Source organism: Coturnix japonica, chromosome 18 (genome assembly GCF_054131305.1).
Source record: "Coturnix japonica strain WE chromosome 18, WE-NBRP24, whole genome shotgun sequence".
Classification (NCBI taxonomy): domain Eukaryota; kingdom Metazoa; phylum Chordata; class Aves; order Galliformes; family Phasianidae; genus Coturnix; species Coturnix japonica.
Window position 1 is genome coordinate 6,686,816 of NC_140680.1, and position 24,989 is coordinate 6,711,804.

General features: G+C 36.7%; 1 protein-coding gene across 26 annotated transcripts in view; it reads right to left on the reverse strand.

Moving 5' to 3' along the window:
- TENM2 (teneurin transmembrane protein 2) overlaps positions 1-24,989 on the reverse strand; it is a 1,410,959-nt gene that overhangs the window by 370,791 nt on the left and 1,015,179 nt on the right. For all 26 annotated transcript variants that reach the window (XM_085518796.1, XM_015875933.3, XM_015875927.3 and 23 more), the window contains one exon: positions 23,593-23,868. In XM_085518796.1, coding sequence (XP_085374922.1) covers positions 23,593-23,868 — 276 coding nt within the window. The remainder of the gene's footprint in view (positions 1-23,592; positions 23,869-24,989) is intronic.

Genomic DNA, 24,989 nt, shown 5'->3' on the forward strand with positions numbered 1-24,989 from the left:
GCCGAAACCCACATACCAAAAACTGTGTCTTGATTGCATTAAAAAGTTACTATTGGGTGCGGCTGGAAAAACAGCAGGTGTTGGAGTATGAACCTGAAAACAGCCACATCAGATCAAACGAGTGCTTGGCTTCCCATTTCCAACAACAGCATGTACAATGACTGCCCCACACAGCCCCAGCAACCCCAGCTCCACAACTGCCTAAGCCACGAGCAGCTTCACACTTAATAGATACTGGTGATTTTATGATATTTTTTTTCTAAGTATATTTTGGACCTCTGTAAAGTCCTGCCACAATTAAAGGGCTTAGCTTAACATCCTGCTATTGCAAATCTGTCTGCAGATAATACACTAATGCTCATTTTCCAGGTAAAATAAACAAACGAGTACATAAACTGCAACTATTAAATTTTCTGCATTTCTAAATGTAATGTAGGTACCACATAGTCTTACCATGGCCCATGATAGAAAACGTCTATTAGTGTGAATTGCAACATATCACATCAGAGACAATAAAGGCATCATAACACACAGAGAAAGCTATTTGTATTTTCTGGTGAGGGAGTATGGAGCTACTGTACGTTGTCCTTACTTATCTTAGGATGAAAGCCTTATTATAAGCTCATTTCAGTTGAACAAATCTCTCCGGGCTCCCTGCTGAGCAAGGCATTTAAACTTTAAAGCTAAAGGCATTCATTTTCCTTTGCTGACAGTGAAAACCCTCCTGCACAGCCCTGCCACGCACATGGAAACGTTCAGCTCTCTCAGTGCAGAATGCATTACGGCATTTAGCTGCTCACTGCGCTGCTCTGTAGCCAGTGGACATCAAAGCATTCATTTCCATGGGCGGCAAGAGGGTCTCTCCAGTATAACTGTCCCTACCTGCTCAGATTTAAGTGCTCTTCAAAATCCCAGACACAGAATACTGTGACAAAATATTCTGGGCAATATCTTTCAGCTCATACGAACTGGCTTTTGTTTCTAATGACTGCTTTGCATAGTGGTTCAGGCAACAGAAGGTTTAGAGGCCGTTTTCAGGGCCAAGCACATAACAACCATCAATAAGGAAAAGATGCATATTACAGAGCCACAGATACTCATTTCTAACTGAACAGAAAAAACACTGTGAAACACAAATATTCAAAAGCCCAAGAGCACATGAGAGAAAGGACTGTGTACTTTTGAATCCTAATTTATACGCAAGACCTTACATGCTTATCTTCCTACGTGTTGGTAACTCATAGATTAGAGACCAAGTTTAATCACTGCAGTTTGCCCAAGAGTGACACATCCCCAAAGCAAACATCTGGATGACAAAAACTCCTTGAAACATCTAAAGACAGGGAAATAAAAAAACCCAAAAACTTCATCTCATGCATTGGTTTGATTTTACTTAGCTTAAATGTGGGATCTAATCCTATCCCGACACTCACTAATATCATTTAAAGTTTGCTTCATTTTGAGGGCAACTTTGCACTGTTGTTTGCTATAATCCATGGTTTAAATATTCACAGTTCATTGTGGCAAATAAGCACCAGATTTAAGTTAATGCTACTTGTTGTCAGTGTACGGGAAAAAAAACAAACACCAACAAAATAAACACAACAGGGGGCTTCAACTGTGGTTAGAAAGGTTTGAATTAAACAGTAAAAAAAAAAAAGGTTTTCAATGCCTAAGACATCAAATGGATGGACAGAAGACTAGAATTGGTTAGGTCTTCATTGTGAGTATCAACTGACACACATGGGCCATACACTAAGCAATATTTAGAAATCTCTTTCAAACTGCAGCTATGGAAATGTTTTTCTAGCAGCAAAATAGTAAGCAGAAATATTTTATGGAAATGTAAGCTAAACGTTAAATCTATCTAACATGCACAATGACAACTCAGCCAGAGCACAGACCAAGACAGAAGCAGTTCTGCTGTATGACTGTCAGGCAGTCAATACAGAAGCCTGAAGAATCATGTCCAGTTCCTAAGGACCACGAGATGAACCCAGGAGGGATTAAAAATTATGCTGTGGTTTCTTATAAAAAATAAATCCTCATCATATAACTCCCAAAGTGTATAGTCAACTATTTCATGTTTTTTTCTTTACACGGATTAAATTCCCTTAAGCTGCATTAACAAAGATGACTTATCTACTTTTTAAAGTTTGCTGTGAATTTTAGTCTGATATCCAGCAATGATATGCCCACGGTATTAACAATATGTCATTTATTTTTCACACAAAGAAAAAAACAAAACAAAACAAAAAAACACTACAGTTTATTATCCTATCTGTTGTCTTTTGAAGCAGACTGCTTGCTTTTATATTCAGGCTCTGCATGTTAGTATTCTACAAATATATCTGTCGAGGGTTTTGGCATTAATAATAAAGAATATTAGAGAGAGAGTCGAGCCGCAATATGGTAAATGTTAAAATGGCAAGATTTTAAATTTAAATTCCAAGTGTCCAGCAAATTAGCAGGGTGAGCTGAAAAGAGTGTGAATTGCTACAGAGCTGGCCCTATGACAACTTTTATGTGCTGATTACTTAGTATAACCACCAGCTATTTTGATGGTGTTTGGCAATCTTTACTTACAAATATTTGCATAAAGGCAAAATAAGACATTTTAAACAGCTCTCAAATTGGTCTTCAGAATAAAGGCAGCTGTATTTACTTACTGTATGTCCTTCTAAAAAGGCATTGCTACCGTACAAAGATTTATGGTGCTCTGTATATGACTTAAATTATGGTACAAGATCACATTCACTGGTACCATCTTCTACAACTGTAAAGGAACTGCACTATCATATGTATCTATTCAAATGAACTGGCATAGCTACAATGAAAGTCATCCTTTTTCTGTAGCTTGTTCTCTGCAAATCACCCAAATGCTAACAGTTGAAGAGAGCCTTTGATTTCCTTTCATGTTGGCACTGTAAACCCCTAATTGTTCAATACACACATATCCCTCAACTTCTGTCAAAAGCAAGAACAAATTTCCTAACCAAAACTGAAAAGTCCTTGGCTTTTCAAATGACTATAAATTGCATGGCTAAGTGCATATGGCCACAGGGCTGTCACAGTTACTTTTCTTGACAATTCATCATAGCATACTAATTCTGTAATATCATTACTGTGTCTCTTCTCACTGTACTGATCCAGCCAGTTAATTTAATCAACTAATAATAGATTCAGAAATGGATGCAAAGGACCCTAGCACTTCAAATTACATTAGTAGAGATGCACAGCAGTGAAAGCAATGTATTCTGTACTTGCCATTAAGTATAACCTCAGTAAGTTATATTCTTCTGCTAAGTTGGAGACTTTCTTTTAAAAGGTAAAGAAAAAAAATATTTCTAGAAGTCAGAAGAGGTCTTTTTCAACAACAGCAAAAAAGCTGCTGATTTTATATATATAATATATATAATATTTATATAAATAATATATCTTATATAATATATATGAACACACAAATGCTTTGCATTAATTTGAAAAAAAAATCATAACATTCATTAACCTATAATTATGTTTAAAAGTAAAAAAAATAAATAAAATAATAACTAATAATAAAAAAGCACCACAGGAAAAAAAAAGTACATGTGATTGTTAGAAACTAAAGGTGTATCATTAACTGCAAAGTCAGCCATTCAAACATGGACAATTAATTTTATTAAATTTTCATCTTCTCTGAAAATGTCAATGGTTATTAAAAACATTATTCTCCAACATCCCAGTCCATTTCGCATGTCATGAATAATGGTACTTAAACCTCAGATAGATAAAAAAGCTAAAACCTAATCTAACCTGAAATGCAGACCACATCCAAAATAGAATAATCGGTTTGCTTTTAAACACTGACGATCAAAACAGTGCCCTATAAAGTTTATGAGTACACAACACAAGCATTGCTTATGTAGGCATACTTGGTACGCAGGTAAAAATGTGCTGTAGTTATGAAGGGCTACCAGCTCTCAACCCTATGATGCATGAGCAGGCATGATGCACACCCACAATCACTGCTGTGCTACTCACACTGCACAGCAGGCAGCAGCAGAGTGGTGCCTGGCACTGTGGTTCCTTGGCCCTGTCCAGGTGCTGCACAAGCTGCCCCTGGTCCCACTTGCACTATCAGAGTGCTATAAAGGAGGAGGATGCCCTTGTGCAAGCAGGAAATAATGTTCAACAGACCTTACTAGAACACCCATATAGAATTTTCCACTTTAGATTAAATCTAGATGAATTGCCAATGTCATTCCAATTAATCTTTTGGGGAACTTAGAATAAAGTCAATGAATCTCTTCACTTGCTGAGGCATTTCATATACTGGGGCCGAAAATGAGGCAAAATTGTGTTTCCCCATTTAAACAGTTAATTTTGCTAACACTGGGGTGAGACAGATTGATAGACTTACTCCCTACGATTCAGGAAGGCAAATGTTAACATTTTAAAAGTGATTAGAGGCCTCCAAAACGCTGTGAATCTTCTGTACATGCCAAAGCACTCTCTGTGAAACAAGGGTGCATGAGCTCCAACTTAGATGAAGCCCCAACAAGCACATTGTTCTCATCAGTCACTGTGCAGAGATCCCTGTCACGCTCTCTTTAGGCTGTCGGGCGTCACTCGTTACTAAGTGCGACTCAAATTATGCCTACCTAGTCTAAAAGCAAGGCATCTGCTTGAGTACTGTAATCTAACAAAACAAATAATTTTCCTTTCATCAATATACAACAGCTTTGTTCATTACTGAGAAACGTTAGGTGGTGAAGTATTGAGTGCTATGCATTTTACGCTTAAATCAATGCACTGTCTTGCAGTTATGCCACCTAATGTGTTTTTAAGCCATGCACTACAGAAATCAATGTGGCTCTTATTTGATATTCAGTGTTAAGTTCAGCCTCATAAATTTAGAATTGCACTCTGTTATTTTGATGGTTATGTATTAACTATGTCCTGTAAGTTTTATGATGTTATATTCAGACATGCAGTAAATCATGCCAGTTATACACAAGTGGCATACAGTGGCTTTATTTTTACCGTCCATTCTGGAAGAGAAAGAAAGAGATGATTCATTTGACCTATCAGGGAAGAAAAATAGGGTATATCAGATAAATTTCAGAAAGTGTATCAGTAACAAAATTAGGCTCCATAAAATTTAACTGAGTCTTTTCTGAGACAAACTGATTTGCAGCAGATAAATGTGTTTGATATACTTCATTTTGTTGATATTTTACACTGGAACGGGCACACAACAGTTGATCATTCCCTGTAACACATCTAGCAGGTGCTATGCTATTGTCTAGAAATCATATGCCACACTGTAAATATATATATATATATATATATATATTGAAAGATTGATATTGGCATACAGAATAAAAAAAATATGGAACTTCTAAGATATTTTCATAATGGAAAAACTTTTCCTAGTTTCAGTCGCTATTTTTTTTCTTTTTCTTTTTAGATCTAGGTTTCTCTCAACCTCCATCAAATGCATTTACCTGCTACCCAGATCCTCATCTCACTCTTTTCAGTACCTAAGGAACTACTATGGTTTTGTGTTCCCAGAACAGGGACAAACAGCCCCACATACCACAAATCTGGACTGCACCACCACGCTATACGTGTACCCCATTATCCGCCCCACACATACAGTAATAAAACCAAAACATAAATGAGTCATGAAACATATTAAATAAGGCAATGCCAAACCACTGCATTTGGGTTTGCATGCGTTAGAATAATACAGGCAAGTAAGCATTGCTTAGAAGTTCTCACATTTTTTACCATCTTGGTTTCAGTTTTAAACTGACTCATTTTCATCTGTTACGTTTATGAAGGAACACAGAATGACTGCACAGGCCTAATGTGGGTGAGTTACAAATCACTAATAAGGCTGCTCTAATGTGGCCTTGTTAGAAAAAGGTAATCAGCAATTTTTTTCTGTTCATGCTTATACGGCCTTTGCCTACGGACTGAGATAACAACCGAATTCAACTCTTTGTGCTCTGAACTCTTTCAGTGCAACATGGCAGGAGAAGATACAAGATTTAAGACTATACAGATTTACTGCAAAGCTAAAATACAGTTTGCACTAGACATTACTCAAATTAGTCATACCATTTGACTTTTTGTGGTTCTGCTAAAAAAACAATGATGACCTGACACCAGAAATTAAAGAAGAAATACTCCTACGGGAAGATCTACCTATTTCAGCAGCTGCACCTGTTCAGAGGTCTGTAGTTGGGAGGACCATAGGTACCATTCATTTCCTTTCAGGACAACCACTAAAGACCATCAGGTGCATTGTACACACAGAGTAAGAACAACTGTCAATTCCAAATGATCCCTCAGAAATATAATCATGCTCCAATCAGCTGTATGAACGTTTTCTGTATGTGCAGCGTTTCCTGTATTCTTTTACAGTGTTTCTTCTAAAACACAAGTAGATGCTGACAGTGAAATTAGATGCTCTTATACTCCGATTTTTACCTTAAGCTCGAGCCTTGATTTTCTCTGCACAAACCTCATATAGATTTGTATTTTGACAATGAGAAGTGGGAAATATTTATAGTTAAAGAAAAGGAAAAAGGAGAGAGCGCTTCAAAGCATGTTACATAATAATTATCTCTCTGAAAGAGAAATGTTTTTAATGCTCGCATCTGGTAAGCTGAAGGAGCTCACTGGCACAGTAATTTCCAGAAAGGATTCCCCAGCAGTGCAATAACCTGTGGGCTGACTAAAGCCCACATAACAGCTGCACCAAGACCACGGCATCTTTCCTTGGAAGAAAAACTTCATTTTGTGTTACCAGCTAAGGTCAACGTCCAGCTACAAGTTTTTTCATAGACAGAGAAACAAAAGAGAAGACGAGAGGGAGAGAAGAGCGTGATATTGGGAACATAACTTGATTGAAATGTCAACCTACAGGGTCCATTTTTACTAGGTTCTCTGAGAAAGAAGTTTCCAGGTAAACTGCACCAGCTCACTTATTTCCCATGTTTTAACGACCCAAGGGGAGATATAAAAAGACTGCATACTGCTGAAGAACAAAAGAAAATCTGTGTGGCACATTCCCAACCTTACTATATTGAAAACTGAAAAATAAAAAAGGCCCTTTCAAACCTTTCTTGACTCCCTAAGAAAGAGCAGGGCTGGAATCATCCAACATAGTGACTTTCAAGGAGGAAAGGCCATCCCCTCCCCATGGAAGGGCCAGCAGAAATGAAGCCTCTCTGCTCATCCAGTAGATCTCACCTGCCCAACAGTTGGCAGCAAGGCTCTCAGCTTTAAGGAACCCTCCAGTGACACAGACCTTGCACTCTCAATGTACAGGAGAAATGCTCAAAAGAGAGAACAGTAAGATGCTCAGAAACCTGAACTCTAGGTATTTCTGAGAGGTGAGTTGGGAGGGGGAGCCAAAACCAAACCTCCGCTGCATCCAGACTTCACACCACCGTGCAAGCCCTGACTTATACAGAATCCCTATATCTACAATACAGCACTACTTTAACTCTTGGGCACTTGTATATGATGTGCATATACATATTTAAGGTCAGTGAACTTGCTTCTGCTATACATACTAATGCACTACATACATCTTTTGAAAACCTGCTTCTCACTAGGAGAGCACCGTGCTTTAAAATCTGCAGTGCATTTTTTTCTGAAATGTTCTTCCTGCCTACAATGGGAAAAGATTTTCCATCAGCCATTAGCTACAGCCATTTTCACATCTCATTTTAACAAGCTATAAAAGCAGAGCAACATGCCAATTACATGAAATAAATAAAATGAGTGAGTACAAGATGGCTGAGAAAACCTCCCGCATTACACGTATTTGTTAGAGGGTGTATTAGGGTTTCACTAATGCATTTATAATCCTGCAGAACAGTTTGGCACATCTGCATCTTCAGCACAACAGAATGGCAAACATGATACAATCCTCTGAGAATTTCTATTTAAAATAATTTTAGATGTGTTTTATGTATACCGAGGAAGCTGCCAGTCAGTCTGATCTTCAAAACACACCAAACTCCATAGAGGGAACTCTGGTAAACTGCAGACTGTTCTCCTAAATGCATTTATTTTAGCAACATGAAAACCAGTTGCTGTATTTGGCTAATAATATGTTGCACATTTGGAGCTCTGTTAAATACCTTAATTGTGTAGCAGAGAATAAGGCAGTTAACTTACACAAAAGGACACAGAGGTGAATTTTAAGTCTACATCCCAGAACAAAATAAGTAAATTCACTGAACATATGGCTTATTAAATTTAATAGTTCCTTTCCAAGATGATTCTGATTGCCATGTTTTGAAAGATAGGAATGTTTTTTGTTTTTTTGTTTTAAGAAAAAAAATCTTTTGGATATTTGCCGTTAAGCAGATATGCCATCTGTCTCCCCAAATGAAAAGAAACTCAAGACTTTGATTACTATTTTTCTAAGCAAGATTTAGGGTAATGTATCTGTAGTACATTGATTAAGTAGATCTGACATCACATCTCGGACCTGTTTACTATTGTTTTTCCAAGAACTACCCACACGTGTGCACAGAAGCACTCCATGATATGCTACCAAGAGCCATAAGGAAGATCCACCGCCTCCTACACTGCTTTTGAGCTCAGGGGGTGACACCATGTAATTCAAACAGCCATCTTGTATTTTCACTCCTGTTTCAAGGAGACAGATGTCTAAGGCGTAGCGTTCCAAACTGGACTTGGAATTACTGCCACAAAATGCTCTCATTAAGAGGAAGCCACTCACAAATTTCATTGAAAGAATATATATCACAAATAAGATGCTTGCCTGACATGCCAAATTCTTGTAATTTGTGTGCTAGCTACTTCCAGTCCTCAAAAGTATAACACATTTTTCCTATCTAGTTATTTCCTCTGGAAATTTTATTCTTCTGCAGCTTTCAAGCCAACAAAAGCAGTAACTTACCTGTGTCAGAGCCACTGCTGAGGGCACGGATCACGCACCTACCCTGAAGTAGGCATCTCTCTTACCCCATAGCAAAGCAATGAAGCCCAGGAGCAGAGCTGCCTGCCCTGCTGCCCTGACCAAGCTCATGGCCAGGGAGGTAAGAACAAAACTGCTGCCACAGGAAGGCTGGACGGGGTGGCTCAGGCTCAGGAAGTGAAAAACACTGCTCACTTCAATCACTTGAAGCTCTTTACAAATGAGCTGTACAAAAATAAATCCAAATGGCACAGAATAAAACCACAAGCAGGGAAAAGATTAAAAGAAAAAAAAAAAAAAACAACAACAAAAAAACAACAACAAAAACACAACAAATCTGGTTTCATCACCCAGGCCCTGTGTACGCTACAGAATTGATTTATTGCTACAACACTTTTCTGCTACTCGATTTAATAGCTGCATTTGTCAAAACATTCATCAAAGGCACACGTGAGGCACAGCAGGCAGCTCCAATGGCCCCAGCAGTTTCCATGGCTCTGGCACCTTGTCCCAGTGGGGTGGTTTCAACTGCTCCTTGGTGACACACACACACAGATTGGTGACTCGAAGCTTACAATGAAGCCAGACAACTTGGAAGGGACATCCAAGATTATCTAGCTCCAACCCAGGCAGAGCTGCAGAAAGACAAAGAGCAGCACAAGGCCAGGAGGGCACTCGGGGCCTCATGGGATGGGCCAAGAAGATGCTCACTGCACACTGCCCTGGGTTTGGATTGCAAATGGAAGATGAATGTAGGACATAGGCTGCATGTTATGGTTCCAAGTCAGAGTATGTCCCAGGGACAGATTGTAACTCTTAGGTAAAAAAATTACCTGGAGATGATTTCTGTACCAAATATTTCATTTACAGTACTCAATTAATAATAGCAGCTGAAATGAACTTACTTAATGGTAGGGTTCTTTCACAGAAATTCTTTGACAAAATTACCAGAATTCACATGCTGAACTTGGTTGACATGATAAGAAAGTCTGTAAATAAAATTGCCCGACATTTTAGTTTTAAAGACTTCAGAAACTCTTTAAAAGTAAAATGAAGTGTTTATAGGGTATCACTAAACAGAACTGATTTAATCAGTTTGGCAACCATTTCCTACACTGATGAACGGGGTTCTTGTTGTTCACGAACAGAAAATAGGTTGCCAGCTAGTAAACAGAACACAGCTGCCAGAACTGTGCATGTTTAATCACGGTTCCATACCTACACCCATTGCACGTTCCTAAGATTGTCATAAATTCACAACTCGCATGCGTGCAATCAGAATTCTTCTTCATTACTGATACTTTATTATAAAAGAAACTTCACTTCATTATTTCTCAGAATCTCACTTCCAAAAACACTGGCATTATTCAATTTGAACTTAAATAGAACCAAGATATTTTTCTAATCCTTGCAAAAATCCTATGAAAACTATTAAGATTTAATAAACACCATTTAGACATGCTGTACTTACATAAGCATCATAACAGGTCAGACTTGTGAGATGTACTTTGTCTACCATAAATAAGTAAAAAAATCGTACAAGAATTAGATATACTGCAATGAAGACTGTAAGTTTTATGGGAGTATATCTTTTCTTTCTTTTAATAAGCCTCGTATTTAAACCTCATATTTAAAGCCGCAACTCAGACTCTCCTTCTCTGCTTCTAGCTTTTGCTGCAGCTGATCTTTAGAATAGGTTTTACTGTATTTATATTTTAGTGCAAAAACCATTAATTATCCAAATGAGACATCAACCCAGAAGTGCATATTAAGCATGCATGATTCATGTGAATGCTCACATAAGAAATATGAAACAAATTATCACAATATTAGGTGTTTTGGTCCAGCATCTGTCTTTGGATACACGTCTCACTGCTATCAAAGTCATTTGGGTTTCATAATAAACAGCAGATTTTTTTCGTAATTACTGAATCAAGTCTGTTGACTGTAATTACTGTTAGAAACATGCGACTTATGTCCATACTGTTACATGCCAGTTAATTACTCCCCTTCTAAAGAATCTCAGTTTCATTTATTTACTTTTAAAAAGAAATGACAAGAAAGTGTAATTTTATTTACCCTGCTTGCCTTACAGTTTACATTACATAGATTTTGCTGAGTGACACTAAAAGCCGATGCTGGTCTTCTGAACAGTCACTGCATTACTGGTTATGTTTTTAGACAGAGCATTCCAGCATATATGGAAATACAGTATCTTATAAATAAGGTAAATGGGATAGATATCAACTGTTTTTCCTATCGCACTCACCCTGACATGGTTCAGAGTGCACGCGCTACAGAACCTGGCTCTTGGTTTATGACAAGCTTATAAAAGCAGAGCATACCTTTGGGTCTCTGTACTAATTTCAAAGTCACAGCCTTCTTTCTCTTCTCTCCCTTCGTGCACGTTTGTACATCTTTATAATACCTTCAAAATAATTTATCACACAGTAAAAATTTTAAAAAATCATTATCCTTTTGATCTAAAAATCCTTATATTTCATCTTTAATATGTTCTTTTGAGAGAATCTTTCTGGAGAAATTGCCACGTGAGTTCTGCCCCTCTGAGACATAACAGCAGAGCTCAAGTAAGACTCCAGGAGCTCCAAAACACATTTTAAATTGTTTGAAAAGTTTTTGCTTGTTAAAAGCCCATTTGTTTCATGCAAAGGAAAATGAGAATACCTGTGCAGCGCAACACAGGAGTCACAAGAAGACTAACAAACAGGAAATACAAAAACCCAGTTTTAGAAAGTGTAACAAGACTTATAATCACAGAGATCATTTCTAACATGCAGTTGTTTCACAGAGGAACAAAAGCATAGAAAAGAAACACTGATGTTCCCTGATCATTTTTTGTATGATGTTCATTATTTATTTAAAATGATAAATTCCTCTATTTTTCAGGGCTATGCAAAAGATTCATCACAAGTAGGGAAAAATACCCAGAACTTTGCACACTCATACTGTAATATTCTGCCTCGCAAATAGTGTTTTTAGCCAACACATGTCAAATCGAACTTGAAAATTACCCAGAAACACACTGAAGTCTCATGCTCAAGGTGCCACACTATGTTAAAAAAACACAAACCAGGAAGATACGTTCTTTCAGGCAAACACTAACAAATAGCAAAACATTTTCACCAAGACATAAAATAATGGAAGAATAAAATGTTTAAAAACGCCAGTAGAACAAAATAAATATTGAGAAGTTTAATATAAATGGTAACTGACTTAAATCACAGTAGATGTAGAGCTATCCAATCTACCTCCATCACCACTTCACAGCTTACAATTATTTTCTTTGATGATGCTGACCGTGAGGCTTTCAAAATTACGTTCCAATTCTCCCCAGAAATCCAGCCTTACAGTTCAAGTGCCATAGTGCTGATTGCTCCTTTATGCTTTCTCACAATCTTTAGCCAAACAACTGGACTGAGGATATGATAGAAAACACTGCTCATTAATGTCTGACTGCTGTGGCTATCGGTAAGTCTTTTAACACTCACCATAGGTCTTTCAGTTATGCTTTTCTCTTAAAGAGTAAAAAAAGAAAAGCCATACTAAACACTGTAATCATACCAGGCTGTCTTCATCTGTTCTATCGTCTACAGAAGCAAAATAAAATGTACCAATTAACATGATCCAAGAATATGAAAGCACAGGAGAAATTCTGCTTGATAGAAACTGAAAGGATTAGCTAGTATTCTCCCAGTTAAGAGAGCACATACTGTGCTCTGTTATGAGCACAGTGTCCTTACCTTGGGGTAGGGACACTAAATCCACTAAGAGTGAGATCACAGGTGAGAGAACAATTATTCCAGACTGAGAGTGATAGGATAACAGTATTCATGCATCCCAAAATTTGAGATTAAGCTAAACATGGCTACTGATCTTTAGATATTGCCAGAGAAGTCAAACTGCAGATCAAGATAAAAACCATCTCCAAGAACAAAAACTGGTTAAGTATCACAATAGAAGTGGACTTGAAGTATGCAGCAATTATCCAGTAAATTAGAGCTGGCAAATTGTCTAGGTGATCAAGACTCAAGGAGACTTTGAGCAGCTACCCAGGGATATATTGACAGAACTGTGAAAATAAGGTTTATTATTTCATTATTCAATATTGAAAAACGTAGAGAACTCCAAAAAGGAAGGAAACGAACTGAATTATTAATGTATGTTCTTAGCTTTAGAAGTAACACTGAGTTGCATGAAAATGAGAAAGAATAAAACTCCAAATACTTGCATATGGTCCACTAACACACAACACAGAGAAAAAAATTCAATTCCTACTGATTTAGTATTGTTCACTGACACATTAACCACTCAAGACCAACAACTTGAAAGGTTTGCCACAGGAAAGCAGTTTAATAAAGTGAACAACACGACATACAGACAGATGAAAACCACCACAACACACTCTATTACTGTAGAATGCCTCTGTAAACTGGTATACTTACACAGACAGTAAAACATTTTGGGTGACAGGTTACTGCCTCCCTGCTTGTTTCATTAGCTGTTCTAAACCTAAGCATTTTGATGACTTCTCTCAGCCCCACTTGACTCCTCTTTCTTTTGTACCTAATCTCTCTCTATTTTCTCTCATCTTTTCACAATGCAGAATACATACACAATCTTAGCCTTAACTTAATCCTTCCTATCCCAGCCTTCTTTTTATTTATTGAACTGACAACTTTTAAACTCCACCCGGTGGAGATGTGGCACTTAACTTAGCAAAAATAAATAAATAAATAAATAAATAAAGGAAAATAAATAAAAGAAAAAGAAAATAGTTCTATCAGTGAAACAGCACTATGTTGCACAAGTGCATCTGTATCTGTCTTCTCCCCACTTACACAGCATGACATGGCTTGAAGCTATTAACATTTTGTGGGAGACAAGAAGTAAAATAATACTACTTAAAAACTATTCCCTTGTTTTGAAATGAAACAGGAAAAATGAGTTATTTAGTAATTAGTCTTACTGCAAGTTTGTCAACTAGAAATGTTGTACAGAAAACTGATAAAATCCATTTATTATCTATCATCACTCAAGTTATAAAAAATAAATAAATTCCCCTGGGACTCTTAATTATTCATTATTACAGCTCAGCATCTGAGAAAACAGAAGCTAGATTTTCACTCTTGAGCACTAATTTGGTGTTGAGAAAAGTCCCTTAACCATTTGTGTGAAAAAATCCAACTGCTACCTTTCAATATTTCTGAATGACAGTCAGGGCTCTAAGCAAACAAATGATGCTCACATATCATGCCTTGCCTACAGGCATGTTATTATAATTGAATGATATTGTGCTGTCTTACAAGATGGTTTCTCAGTTTCAATAGGGCAAATATGGCAAGCAAGAATCAGTTTCCATAGGCACCTTGAACTTTCTAGCAGTGCAGTTTCATCAACTGAACACTCATCTTCTCTGTATCAGTAATGGAAAGCCCTAGAATGACCTGAACATTTGGCCATCTCTGAGATATTAGTAACACTCTCAAAAATAAAAATAAAAAACATCAAAACATTATTTTCATTCAATTGTTGGCAAATTGTAAAATCTGTCCCAGAGACACATTGTCTGAAGGCCCTCAATAATACCAAGAAGTTTATAACAATTAAAAAAAAAAAAAAAAAACACTGAAAATTTCTCTTCTAACTCAGGCTACGCAAAAAAAGAAGCTTGATAGTTCATAATTTTATTTTTGTTTGAATAAATGCCCGCACTTTGTTTTTGTGAGCAAACAGAAAAATATAAAAGAACGGCAGGTTTAGAAATGAGTTACATCCTGAATCTAAATCCCATCTGATGTATATTGTAAACGGGTTGCATCTGTGATATACTCCATGGAAGAACTAAGGGTTCTTAGAGTCCAGTTTGTGTATATCTCCACTACCTCTCCATAGAGGGATAATCATGTTTCGATTATCTCACAGACCCAGACTTTAAGGGGCAGTACACACGAATCCAAGGCTCTTCTGCAATTTTAATATAAGGAAAGGGACCTTGCACTGGATGCTTTCAGGACCCAGCACGCAATCTACCAACAACTTATTTTTGGTAACTATATCTCTTTCTGCAGTTTCATTCCCCCCATGTCAAAATGTTCTCTTATGACATCCTCATTGTTCTGCTGTATAGTACCAAGTATCTATAAATAAGCAGAGATTTTCTTGGTAAGAAAGGAGTAACAGAGTTTGTATGGAACTGCAATAAATACTGTGTTACTTACATGTATTTATGAAACTTAAACACAAATGGAGAACCAGGAACGTGTCCTCTTTTAGGGTCAGGTTCCAACTAATGCTAGATTTCCCAAAAGAAACACCTGAAGAATTGACTCTACATACAGCTCTGCTGCCAGTAGTGTAAGTTATTCTCTATAAGGCTTTTCCTTGACAAAGCTTTACACAAAACCATGTGTTTTCTTTAACATGAGATAGTGGAACATCGCAGCAATGGCACCCTCTGGTGACAAACACAACACATCATAATGAGATGAACCATTCAGCCTGTAAAAAACATTTAAAGATACCTTTTTGGCAAACCTACTACCTGGAAAGCCTTCCCATGGCAAATTGCAAGAAGTAGGCGAGTATTTTTAAGGACAGATAAAACTAGCCTGCAATAGCAGCCAATGTTACTGAAAGGGTATATACTTCAAATTAGTTCAATTTCTCTGTTATTATCATATCTTCCTTGTACTCTATTTAAGATGTCCTTTAACCAAAGACTACAACCAACCGTACATAAAACAGTTCAATTCTTATCATAACTGATATTTCACGTTCACATTTCAGCATGTTACTGGTAGTGCTACCAACAGCTTTTGATATCTTGAAGAACACAAATGCAAGGTCAATAAACCAAAGGCTTAACAAGCAAGTGCATGCAAAGTGGATGAACAGCTGATCATAACATATATTTCCCTTGATTCAAGAGGCAGAACTTCAGACTTTCTGAAACGTCAGCCATCCACACAATTTCTTAAAGGGGGAACACAAGTATCAGCAATTTCAAACAGCACAGAAGGACTTAAATAAACAAAAGTATTTTCCTTTCCAACATCAAGGAACTTGGCTGTCATACAACACATAGAAGCCTAAGTTCTTTTAAGAAAGTTAACTTTAACCCACATAAGATATAAGATATAGTGAAGTTTAAAATGAAGAAAAGAAATAATTTCTGGATTGCTTATATCACACATTGCAGAACAAGTACAGTTCTGGTAGGACTTTATACAAAAAGCTGAGTCATGGATATTGGGTAAAGATGGGTAAAATCTAATTATTCTAATGTATGAATATATTATAACTTCAGAACTTGAAGTTCATATCTGTTTTCTAGCTGAGTATAATTTATCTCTGAATAGTTATATTTAAACATTACAGTAACAATCACATCTAATATATTCTCTTAGACAAGTTGCCAGAGAACTTGAAATGAACACTGCAAAGAGTGTAAGCACAAAATATATCAAATTAAATATTTAGTAATAGAATTAATAGTTAAACAGCCCTTATATGTGTGTAGATAGACACATACGGCGAACATGCATTCGTACACAGAGAATCCAATGGCCAAACTCAAGGAAAACAGCCTAAACAACAGGCTGATGAGAACAAGCAGTGTGTACCTTCACCTCATTATGTGCTTATTAGTGAAATATGCAAGCCTTTGTAATTAGGAAGATTATAAACAGTGGGATGTGCTACAAGAACAAAAGTACCAGTATGTAGCTTGATAAATTCAGAGGAAGCTTTAGGTAAAAATTTCATAGCTTTTTGAAAGAGAAGACTTAAATTCAATGCATGGATTCCTATGCTGAGTGCTTAAGTTTACACAGGAAAGTAAAATACACCTATTTTTATGCTGCACTCTGATAAATTTTGTTTTAACAAACATGTACAGCCAAACCTTCCTGTAACAGTTTTATCTCTCATCAGCCACTCACAATGAATTCATTACCAAGCTGGATTAATGTTATCAGATACACATTTCTGTTAAGGAAAAGTGTAACAAGGCATTATTCTAATTCAGTTGTACTTCTGAAAAAAGGTGCTGCTGCTTACTTAAGTGACCTGTATCATCTAAGTTCACTTTACTAAAACTAATAATTGGCAAACTGAATGATGTGCTGTACTGAAATTCTTTAGAGTACAGTTTCATCACTTCTGTCCAGTAGATGGAAGGAATCATGATTAAAATATTAATTGAAAAATAACAAGGTTATGTTGACATAGCTTTAAAACAAACAAACAAAAACAACAACAAAAACAAACACACAAACACCTGCCTGTGTTGCAACCTTCAGTGATAATGCAGACGAAGTTGCACACAAAAGCATTTGTCTCATGCTGAGGAAAAGCAGACTACAGCCAGCATCCACAACTAACCAACTCAGCTGTGGCACTGTTTCCCAGGTAGACTTAATTCACCAGTCTCTATTTCTGTTTTCCTTGATTTCTGGGCTAAATACTGGGTTTTGTTTCCCCCTATATGCCTTGGATGATGTAATTACAGAGGGGGCAATCAGGTACTCCACGTAACTCACTCTGAAAAGCAAACATGAAAAACAGAAACGGCTTCAGCCAGATTCTGATGTAGTCACAGGGACAGAAAGCAAAGTGTTCAGGCTCAGCAGCCACAATGAAGCATTTAATGTATCAGAAATACTAAAATCCCTGACATCTCAGAGAAATTAAAGATTACAGACTTCACAGACACAAAGCTCTAACTCAATCAAGATGGCATTGTTTAAAGACATAGAGATTTTGGAAAGGGTACAGAGGAGGGCCACGAAGATGATCAGGGGGCTGGAGCACCTCCCCTATGAGGACAGGCTGAGTGAGTTGGACTTGTTCAGCCTGGAGAAGAAAAGGTTGCGGGGTGACCGCATTGCAGTCTTTCAATACCTGAAGGGAACTTACACCCAGGAGGGCAGCAAACACTTCGAAAGGGCTGATAATAGCAGGACAAGGGGAAATGGTTTTAAGTTGAAATAGGGAAGATTTAGGTTGGATGTTAGGGGGAAGTTCTTCACTAGTAGAGTGGTTAGGCCCTGGAACAGGCTCCCCAGGGAGGTTGTGGATGCCCCGTCCTTGGAGGTGTTCAAGACCAGGTTGGACGGGGCCCTGGGCAACCTGAGCTAGTAAAGGTGTATGTTTGGTGGCCCTGCCAGGCAGGGGGGTTGGAACTACATGATCCTTGCGGTCCCTTCCAACCCGAGTCATTCTGTGATTCTGTGAACCCTTTAGGCCAGGTAAGTACTACTGCAGCCACGTCTCTATCTAGAATACCACCAACACTGTGCTGTGAGCAGTATTTTATTCTTTGGATACACCTGTATGTTTAACATTACTTTCACTGCATTATCCTATGATCTATACTAGAGTGTTATTGGGTTATATTAAGATTGTAACAAATGTTCAAGATTATATATATTGTCATTTCACACTCCTGTCCTGCACAAGACTTCAAAGTTTACCAGCAATACACACCTCTTTTCTGTTCTTAGCTCCATCATTTAGCCTCCTCCCACACTAACTGCACAAACCACTGACCTGGACAAGACTGTCTTTGATGTGTAGTTAGGTCTTTTAAAGTTCTTCCTGCTAGTCAGTTCCTCAATTAGGAATCTATCTCCGATCAGAAGTGTCCTCATGTTTTGAGAGCACATTAAAATTGGATCCACTCAAGCAACTCAGTTCTGATACTGTGCTTAATTAGTTTTTAAATTTGTCATTTACAAAGTACTTTAAATGCCTTCCTGGAGAAGCATACCCATGCACAAGCTAAACCATCCAAGAGCTTTTTCTTAAGAAGCCTTGCTGATGTATGAAGCACACATTTCCATTTTCAGAGTCTATGACTTTTCATTTAAAACCCTTGGGACCATCTGGATTCTTTTGCAGTTTTGAAAAGATCACAGAATTGTGGTGGCTCTTCCTCTCTTCCTTACCCTTCCTGTTGCTTCAGAGCTAACTGGGTAGGTTTGGGAAGTAAATGTTCACAACATTCCCAGGGAGCACCAATGGAAGAAACAAACTCTCAACCACACAACATACAGCAAGCCCAGAGCTTCCCTGCTTCTTACACATGGAGAAAAACTACCTCAAAATGAGAAGAGAATATTCTCATTTTTCCTAACTTGTCCTGACATTTCATAGATCTGATCCTACTGAAATCACACTGTTTCACCAACTTTTTTTTATTGTTTTTAATTATTTTTTTAAGAAATTCCCCATAGCCCAAAGCAAATTTTTTTTTTAATGGAAATATTTAGGAAGCAAGATTAAGTCCAATTTACTAAACACAAACAGAATCCTGCTGTCAGGAAGATTAAACCTTCTACTTTCAGATTGGTTTTATCACACTCAGAGGTTATCTTGCAGAAGACAAAACCAAAATCTTCTGAAGAGCAGAATCACAATTTCACCACCAGCTTTTCAGCAAATTATGAAGTGTGAAATAGCACACTGAATAAAAATTAAAATAAGGAAATATTGAGAACAACATGTCAAAATTTAAACAGTGAAAATAAGAAAATAAACTCTTCAGCTGTCATCTGATGGTCTGATGCCCCTGTTCATTACTTTGATGTGGCAGTATTTTTTTCTTTTCTATCATAAATCTAAGCCTGTTGTTCAACAACAACCTGGAAAAAGCCTTGATCATCCTCCTCATAAAAGTAAAGCATCTGTAAAAAAAGAGCTTAGTTTGAATTAAGATTTGTTTTTTATTTTTTTAAGATCTACTTTACATACACGTTGGAAAAATTATGATATGAAATCAACACCAGAAAACTCACAGCAAGAAAAAAAAATGAACAGGAAAACATGATTTCCTAGTTTTCTCTGTAAGATATAATAAGAAATTTAAAAGAAACAGTTTCTCACACTTTATCTTACAATATTCTCTACTTCATTCTACTTAGTAAATTATATATTTAAATTATATATATTTCTTATTAATGATATGTACTTGTGGTATTTTCTAGTATTCAAACCAAAGGATTGAAAGTGCTACAATAATAAAACAAACACCAAAGTGATACGCTTGCTGAACCTGATAATAATTTCTCTGAGAAGCATTCTGCAACACATTCCCATAGCACCTGAATCCTTTACACCTGGTGCTGGAGACCAGCTGCCTCCAAAAGCTAGGGAAGATCCCCAGGAACGGAACATAAAATAAGGAGAGGGTAAGAGTATGGCAGTACTACATTCAACAGTGGGAATTCTCCAGGTTCATTCAGATCATGTAGCCCTGTTTTGAACTTCACCATGTATAGCTGGGCTATAGACACACAACTACTTTTTCAAATTTAGAATTATTTCCATTACAAATGTTTCACCTGCAAAGAACTACCAAAATCACAGAGTTCTACAGTGGATTTCTAAACACAGATTACCACAGGTACCACACAGACTGCAGATCTGTCCTAAATGCATACTGCACCTATCTTCTCCTCAATTGTGATGTTCTGTTTCTTTGTACTCCTATGTTGCAAGTTTTCCATTGTGTTTTGGAATAAACAGTTAAGGGATTTAATAATGAAAAAATAAACATTTGGGAGCCCCCTGGTATATCCCCTACACAACGTATCTGTGGGTGTCCCAAAATCTCCCTCTACAAGGTTGGCACATGACATCAGAGGAGAGCTGTATTTCTGCCTGTTTACATTTGGATGTACCATGAAAACTTCGATTTACTTAAATCTCACTGCTCAACAGATCATGTTGCATAATAATTTGGTGACAGATTTGCTTTCAAATATTTACACTGCCATGTTTAAAGAAGAGATAACCAGATAGAGACAGCATTAAAAGTTGCAAAATACGTTAACAATTTTGAGCCTAATGAGACTTAAATAAATAAATAAATAAAATTATAGAAGCGCTCCTTTTTCAAACTGCATTTTCTATATTGTTAGGAAGAATGTTAATGTACCAAGTAAAAGTGAACTTAAGTGTGTTTAAAATATTTGCATTTACCTATAAGCACTTTGAACACGTTGATATGTCAAGGCCCACAAAATCCTAATCTATGATCAAATTGCAACACACCAAATCTAGCAGTGTGGAAAATGGCCAAAAACTTTGTGAATGGATATGAATCAGTACAACTTCAAATCATTAGAGCAAGTGTCAGAAATCAAGTCAGCTCTGGGCTACTCGGAGGTGTACTAAAAATTTACATAAATAAACATAATATATGAAGAAAATAAGAAAAGTAAAAAGTTCTTTCTGTTCTTGTGTTAGTTTTTTTTACTCCCCCAAGTGCAACCATATACATTACCCCTTTTGGACATTAACTACCATTTTGTAACAATAGTAATGTACCAAGGGAAAAAAAACTTCAACAACACTTGAAGTAAGTTCAGTGAAATCTATGCATCACGAATGCCCCTAATACTGCTAGGCATAAACGGATAAAATCTTGTACCAAGAAATGTATTATTCTATGCCAGAACCTTGCAAATCTGAAACAATATCAGAAAGTGAATTTCTCTTGATATACAGATTCTTGTTACTCTCTCTTCAAGATGAATACCGAGCAAGTTATTGATCTGCTTCTGAAGGACACAGTTTTTATTATGTAGGAAACCACTGCTGGGCACGACTGTGAGAAATTAATGATGGTTTCGTAAGTGCCCACACTGCGGTGCTGAACCAGTGGGGCAACTGTCAATCTATATGATAATACATCGCCAAACTTCATAAAGTCAGTGATGTGAAAAAACATTGATTTTTGAGCTAACCAGAATTTGTGAGAGAGTAAGACTAAAAAGTTTACAGGAGTCAACACCTCTGTGTATACAGACCATTGCGTGATCTTTTTTTAAACAACCAAACATAAGCACTAATCCTAAAAGCCAAGTAAAAGTGAATTCCAGACACTATTTCCTTTCTCGCGTGCTCTTTTATCACATATCCCTTTATTTTCCTTGTTCCTTTTGCTTATTCTTTTCACAGCTAGAAAAATTATCTGTTCAAAATGGATTTAGTGCACCGTATTTCCAGTTGCTCGGTAATTATAATTCACTTACTACAGTGACAAAAACAAAATGCAAGCAAACAGACTTCTTTCATCAATGTCTGCAAAACTACAAAATTAGGTCTCAGGATTAAATTTTCTGAGACAAAAGCTGTCGCAAAGCGCTTTCTTCAGCAACGAAGAAAGGCTGCCAGTCACCTATATGAAGGGAAATCCTGATAGAGAAATGAACTCCAATTGTTGTTGGAGCTTTTCAAAACTATACCGAAGTAAACGTAAGTTGACATTTTCTGTGAACAGTACTACTAAAAAAAGTAAATAATAATAATTGATTAATTATCCAATCAACAACTCTTTAAAAAATAATGGTTTCTTTGTGCTAGCAAATACATATTTCCTCTTTGGTTTTGATGAAGAAATATATTCTGCTATGCCCATAGAGAAAAGACACTACTTGAAGATTCAATTTAAATCAGGAAAAATTGCACGCTCTTGCAGAAAAAAAAAATAAAATAAAAATCAATTGCACTTTTCTGAACTTTTTTTCTATCAATATAGAAAGTGTAATTCAGTTTTACCTTGTTTGCTTTAACAAGGAGTTGATTAAGTTTCCAGCACCTATCACACCCCTGCTTTACTGAGACAGCTGCCACTGAATGTAGGGAGGAGCCTCCAATAAACAGGAAAGAAACCCTCATGTGGTAAGTAGCATCACACAGTAAATTCAATTTTGTGATAAGTAATACATGTAGCTGAGACCTGATCACGTTACCTGGTATTGGCTGCCTGAGAATTGCTCCAAGGTCAACATTAAGGAGGCTCCTTCTTCACCTTTGCAAAATGGCAAATGTCAAAGGTTTTATTAAATATTTTACCTAAGCTGAGTTTGTGTCTTCATTACCCTGTGGTGCGGAGGACAAATTGCAGTAAATCCATTCTTACCATTTTTTTTTTTTTTTTTCTTTAAAAAGATACGGGCACAGATGATTTGTCTGATACATTTTTTGCAGACAAATACGAAAATCAACAATCTGTGCTGTATGCATCTGAAAGGACAGCTGGCTTGATGGAGCTTCATCAACGACTGGTGAGGTGCTTTGTCAACAGTGATTCGTGCACTGTCTAAAGTCTCATTTCTATGTAATTAATTACCTACTCTTTGCCTCAGTATGATGCATATGTTTGCTCTCAACAGCCCCTTAAATCCACCAATAAGCAAGTACAGAATACAAAAACCCACAAAATTCAAGAACTCCTGTAAAATCAAATACCACCATTTTTACAGCTACTAGCATATTGTATGCTATTAATATTACTTCAAGCTGTGAATAGAAATCACACAATAACCTAGTTTTAAAAATTCTCCTCATTTCTCACCATTAAGTTTAAGTTAATATACTCTGAATATAAATTTCTGTGAAGGGGTATTGCCTAAAAACAAAATCATACGATAATTTAAATAAGCACGTTATAGCTTCCTGATATTGATGTTTTTTAAAAAAAAGTATTCAAAAGCAGCTTAAATCAAACAGAGAAAGAAAAGTAGAAAATGAATCCTTAGAAGAACACTCATGTTACTATACATGCACATCTAGAATATATTAAAAAATAAAAAAACAACAAACAAAAACCCTACCGTTTTCGTCATCAGACTTGTTTTCATTGTCGGAGTCAGTGAGAGTAAGAGCTGAGTTTTCACGACTTGACAGGCCAGAACTTCGCCTGGATTTGATCCCTCTTCCCCACAGCCTGATCGCATGCTCTGGAGACATCCCTCCCTCTGTGTCTGAGTCAGCATCAGAGCCAGTGCTCAAGGAATAGCCTTGATGGAGTATTCCTATGTCTGAGCAGTAGCCACTTCGATGGGGAGAAGGCTCACAGATTCCCAGTTCTGCAAGGGTGAAGTTTGTTCCTAGAAAAGCAGTTAAAGAAAAGTAAATAATTTAAAATCTAGGGAATCTAAGTTTCAAAGAACAGAAAATTTGCATTTTTCTTAACTATGCTGTATGCTAAGCTAAGGCTTTGCAATTACTTACACAGGGGGATCCATCAATTCAACTCACATAAAATACAATGAATATAATTGAAATGGATGAAATACACAAAACAAGGGAAGTTACATATATACAAACAAGTTTTAGTTTCATATGATTACTATTTTGGCTCCAAATAATTTATCAATTATGTATGTGATTAATGTAAAATTCCTGACAAGTGCTAATGATGAGACTTGCTTTAGGTTACACATCTAACCTTGCATTTGTAGATTTTTTTTTTTTTTTAATTATTTTATCTTATTATTATTTTTTTTAAATTTAAAAGAAACATGAATACTCATTTGGTTAAACAGTTTACAGAGCAGAGAATCACTTGAAAAAATCCAAATCTACCAGCAATCAAACAGGAAATCTTGTGACCAGTTTTGCACTTTTCTATCTGGTTAATAACTGCAGAAGAAATCAAAATACATGGATCTCAAAATTGTTGTAACTGCTTTCTATCTCTGTTCATGAAACTCAATAAGACAGCGAGCAAGGACACCAAAATCAAGAGGTCACTAGGTTTAAAGGCAAAACTTTCAAGACCAGTATCAAAACGTGACACTTAGCAGTTAGTAATGATGCAGCAGACAAAGCTGCACACATTTTTAAGGCACAGAGTCACCCAGGGTTCTCAAAAAGTATAGGCTTCCTAGTTGATTTCTGCTTATTTGTTTCCTACAGGAATGAACAGAACTGTTAAGAACTGAATGTGGAATTATTCACCATCTCTATGGCTTTTTAGGCTTTTGAAAAGCAAAGTGATTTCGGCTTCATCACAATGGGCTAAAAATGAAGAATTAAGGCAGACTGGGGTCACTTGCAGCACAGCTGCCTATAATGTAATTCACAGTGAAACTAAATCTGTAGCCTGTATCTCTACAATGGTAGTTGCATTTTGTCCAAAAGCAGTTTATATTTTCTTCTCTTCTCCTATATGTTTGCCAGAATGACACTTTATTTTGGAAATTCATGCACCAAAAAACAAAAGAAA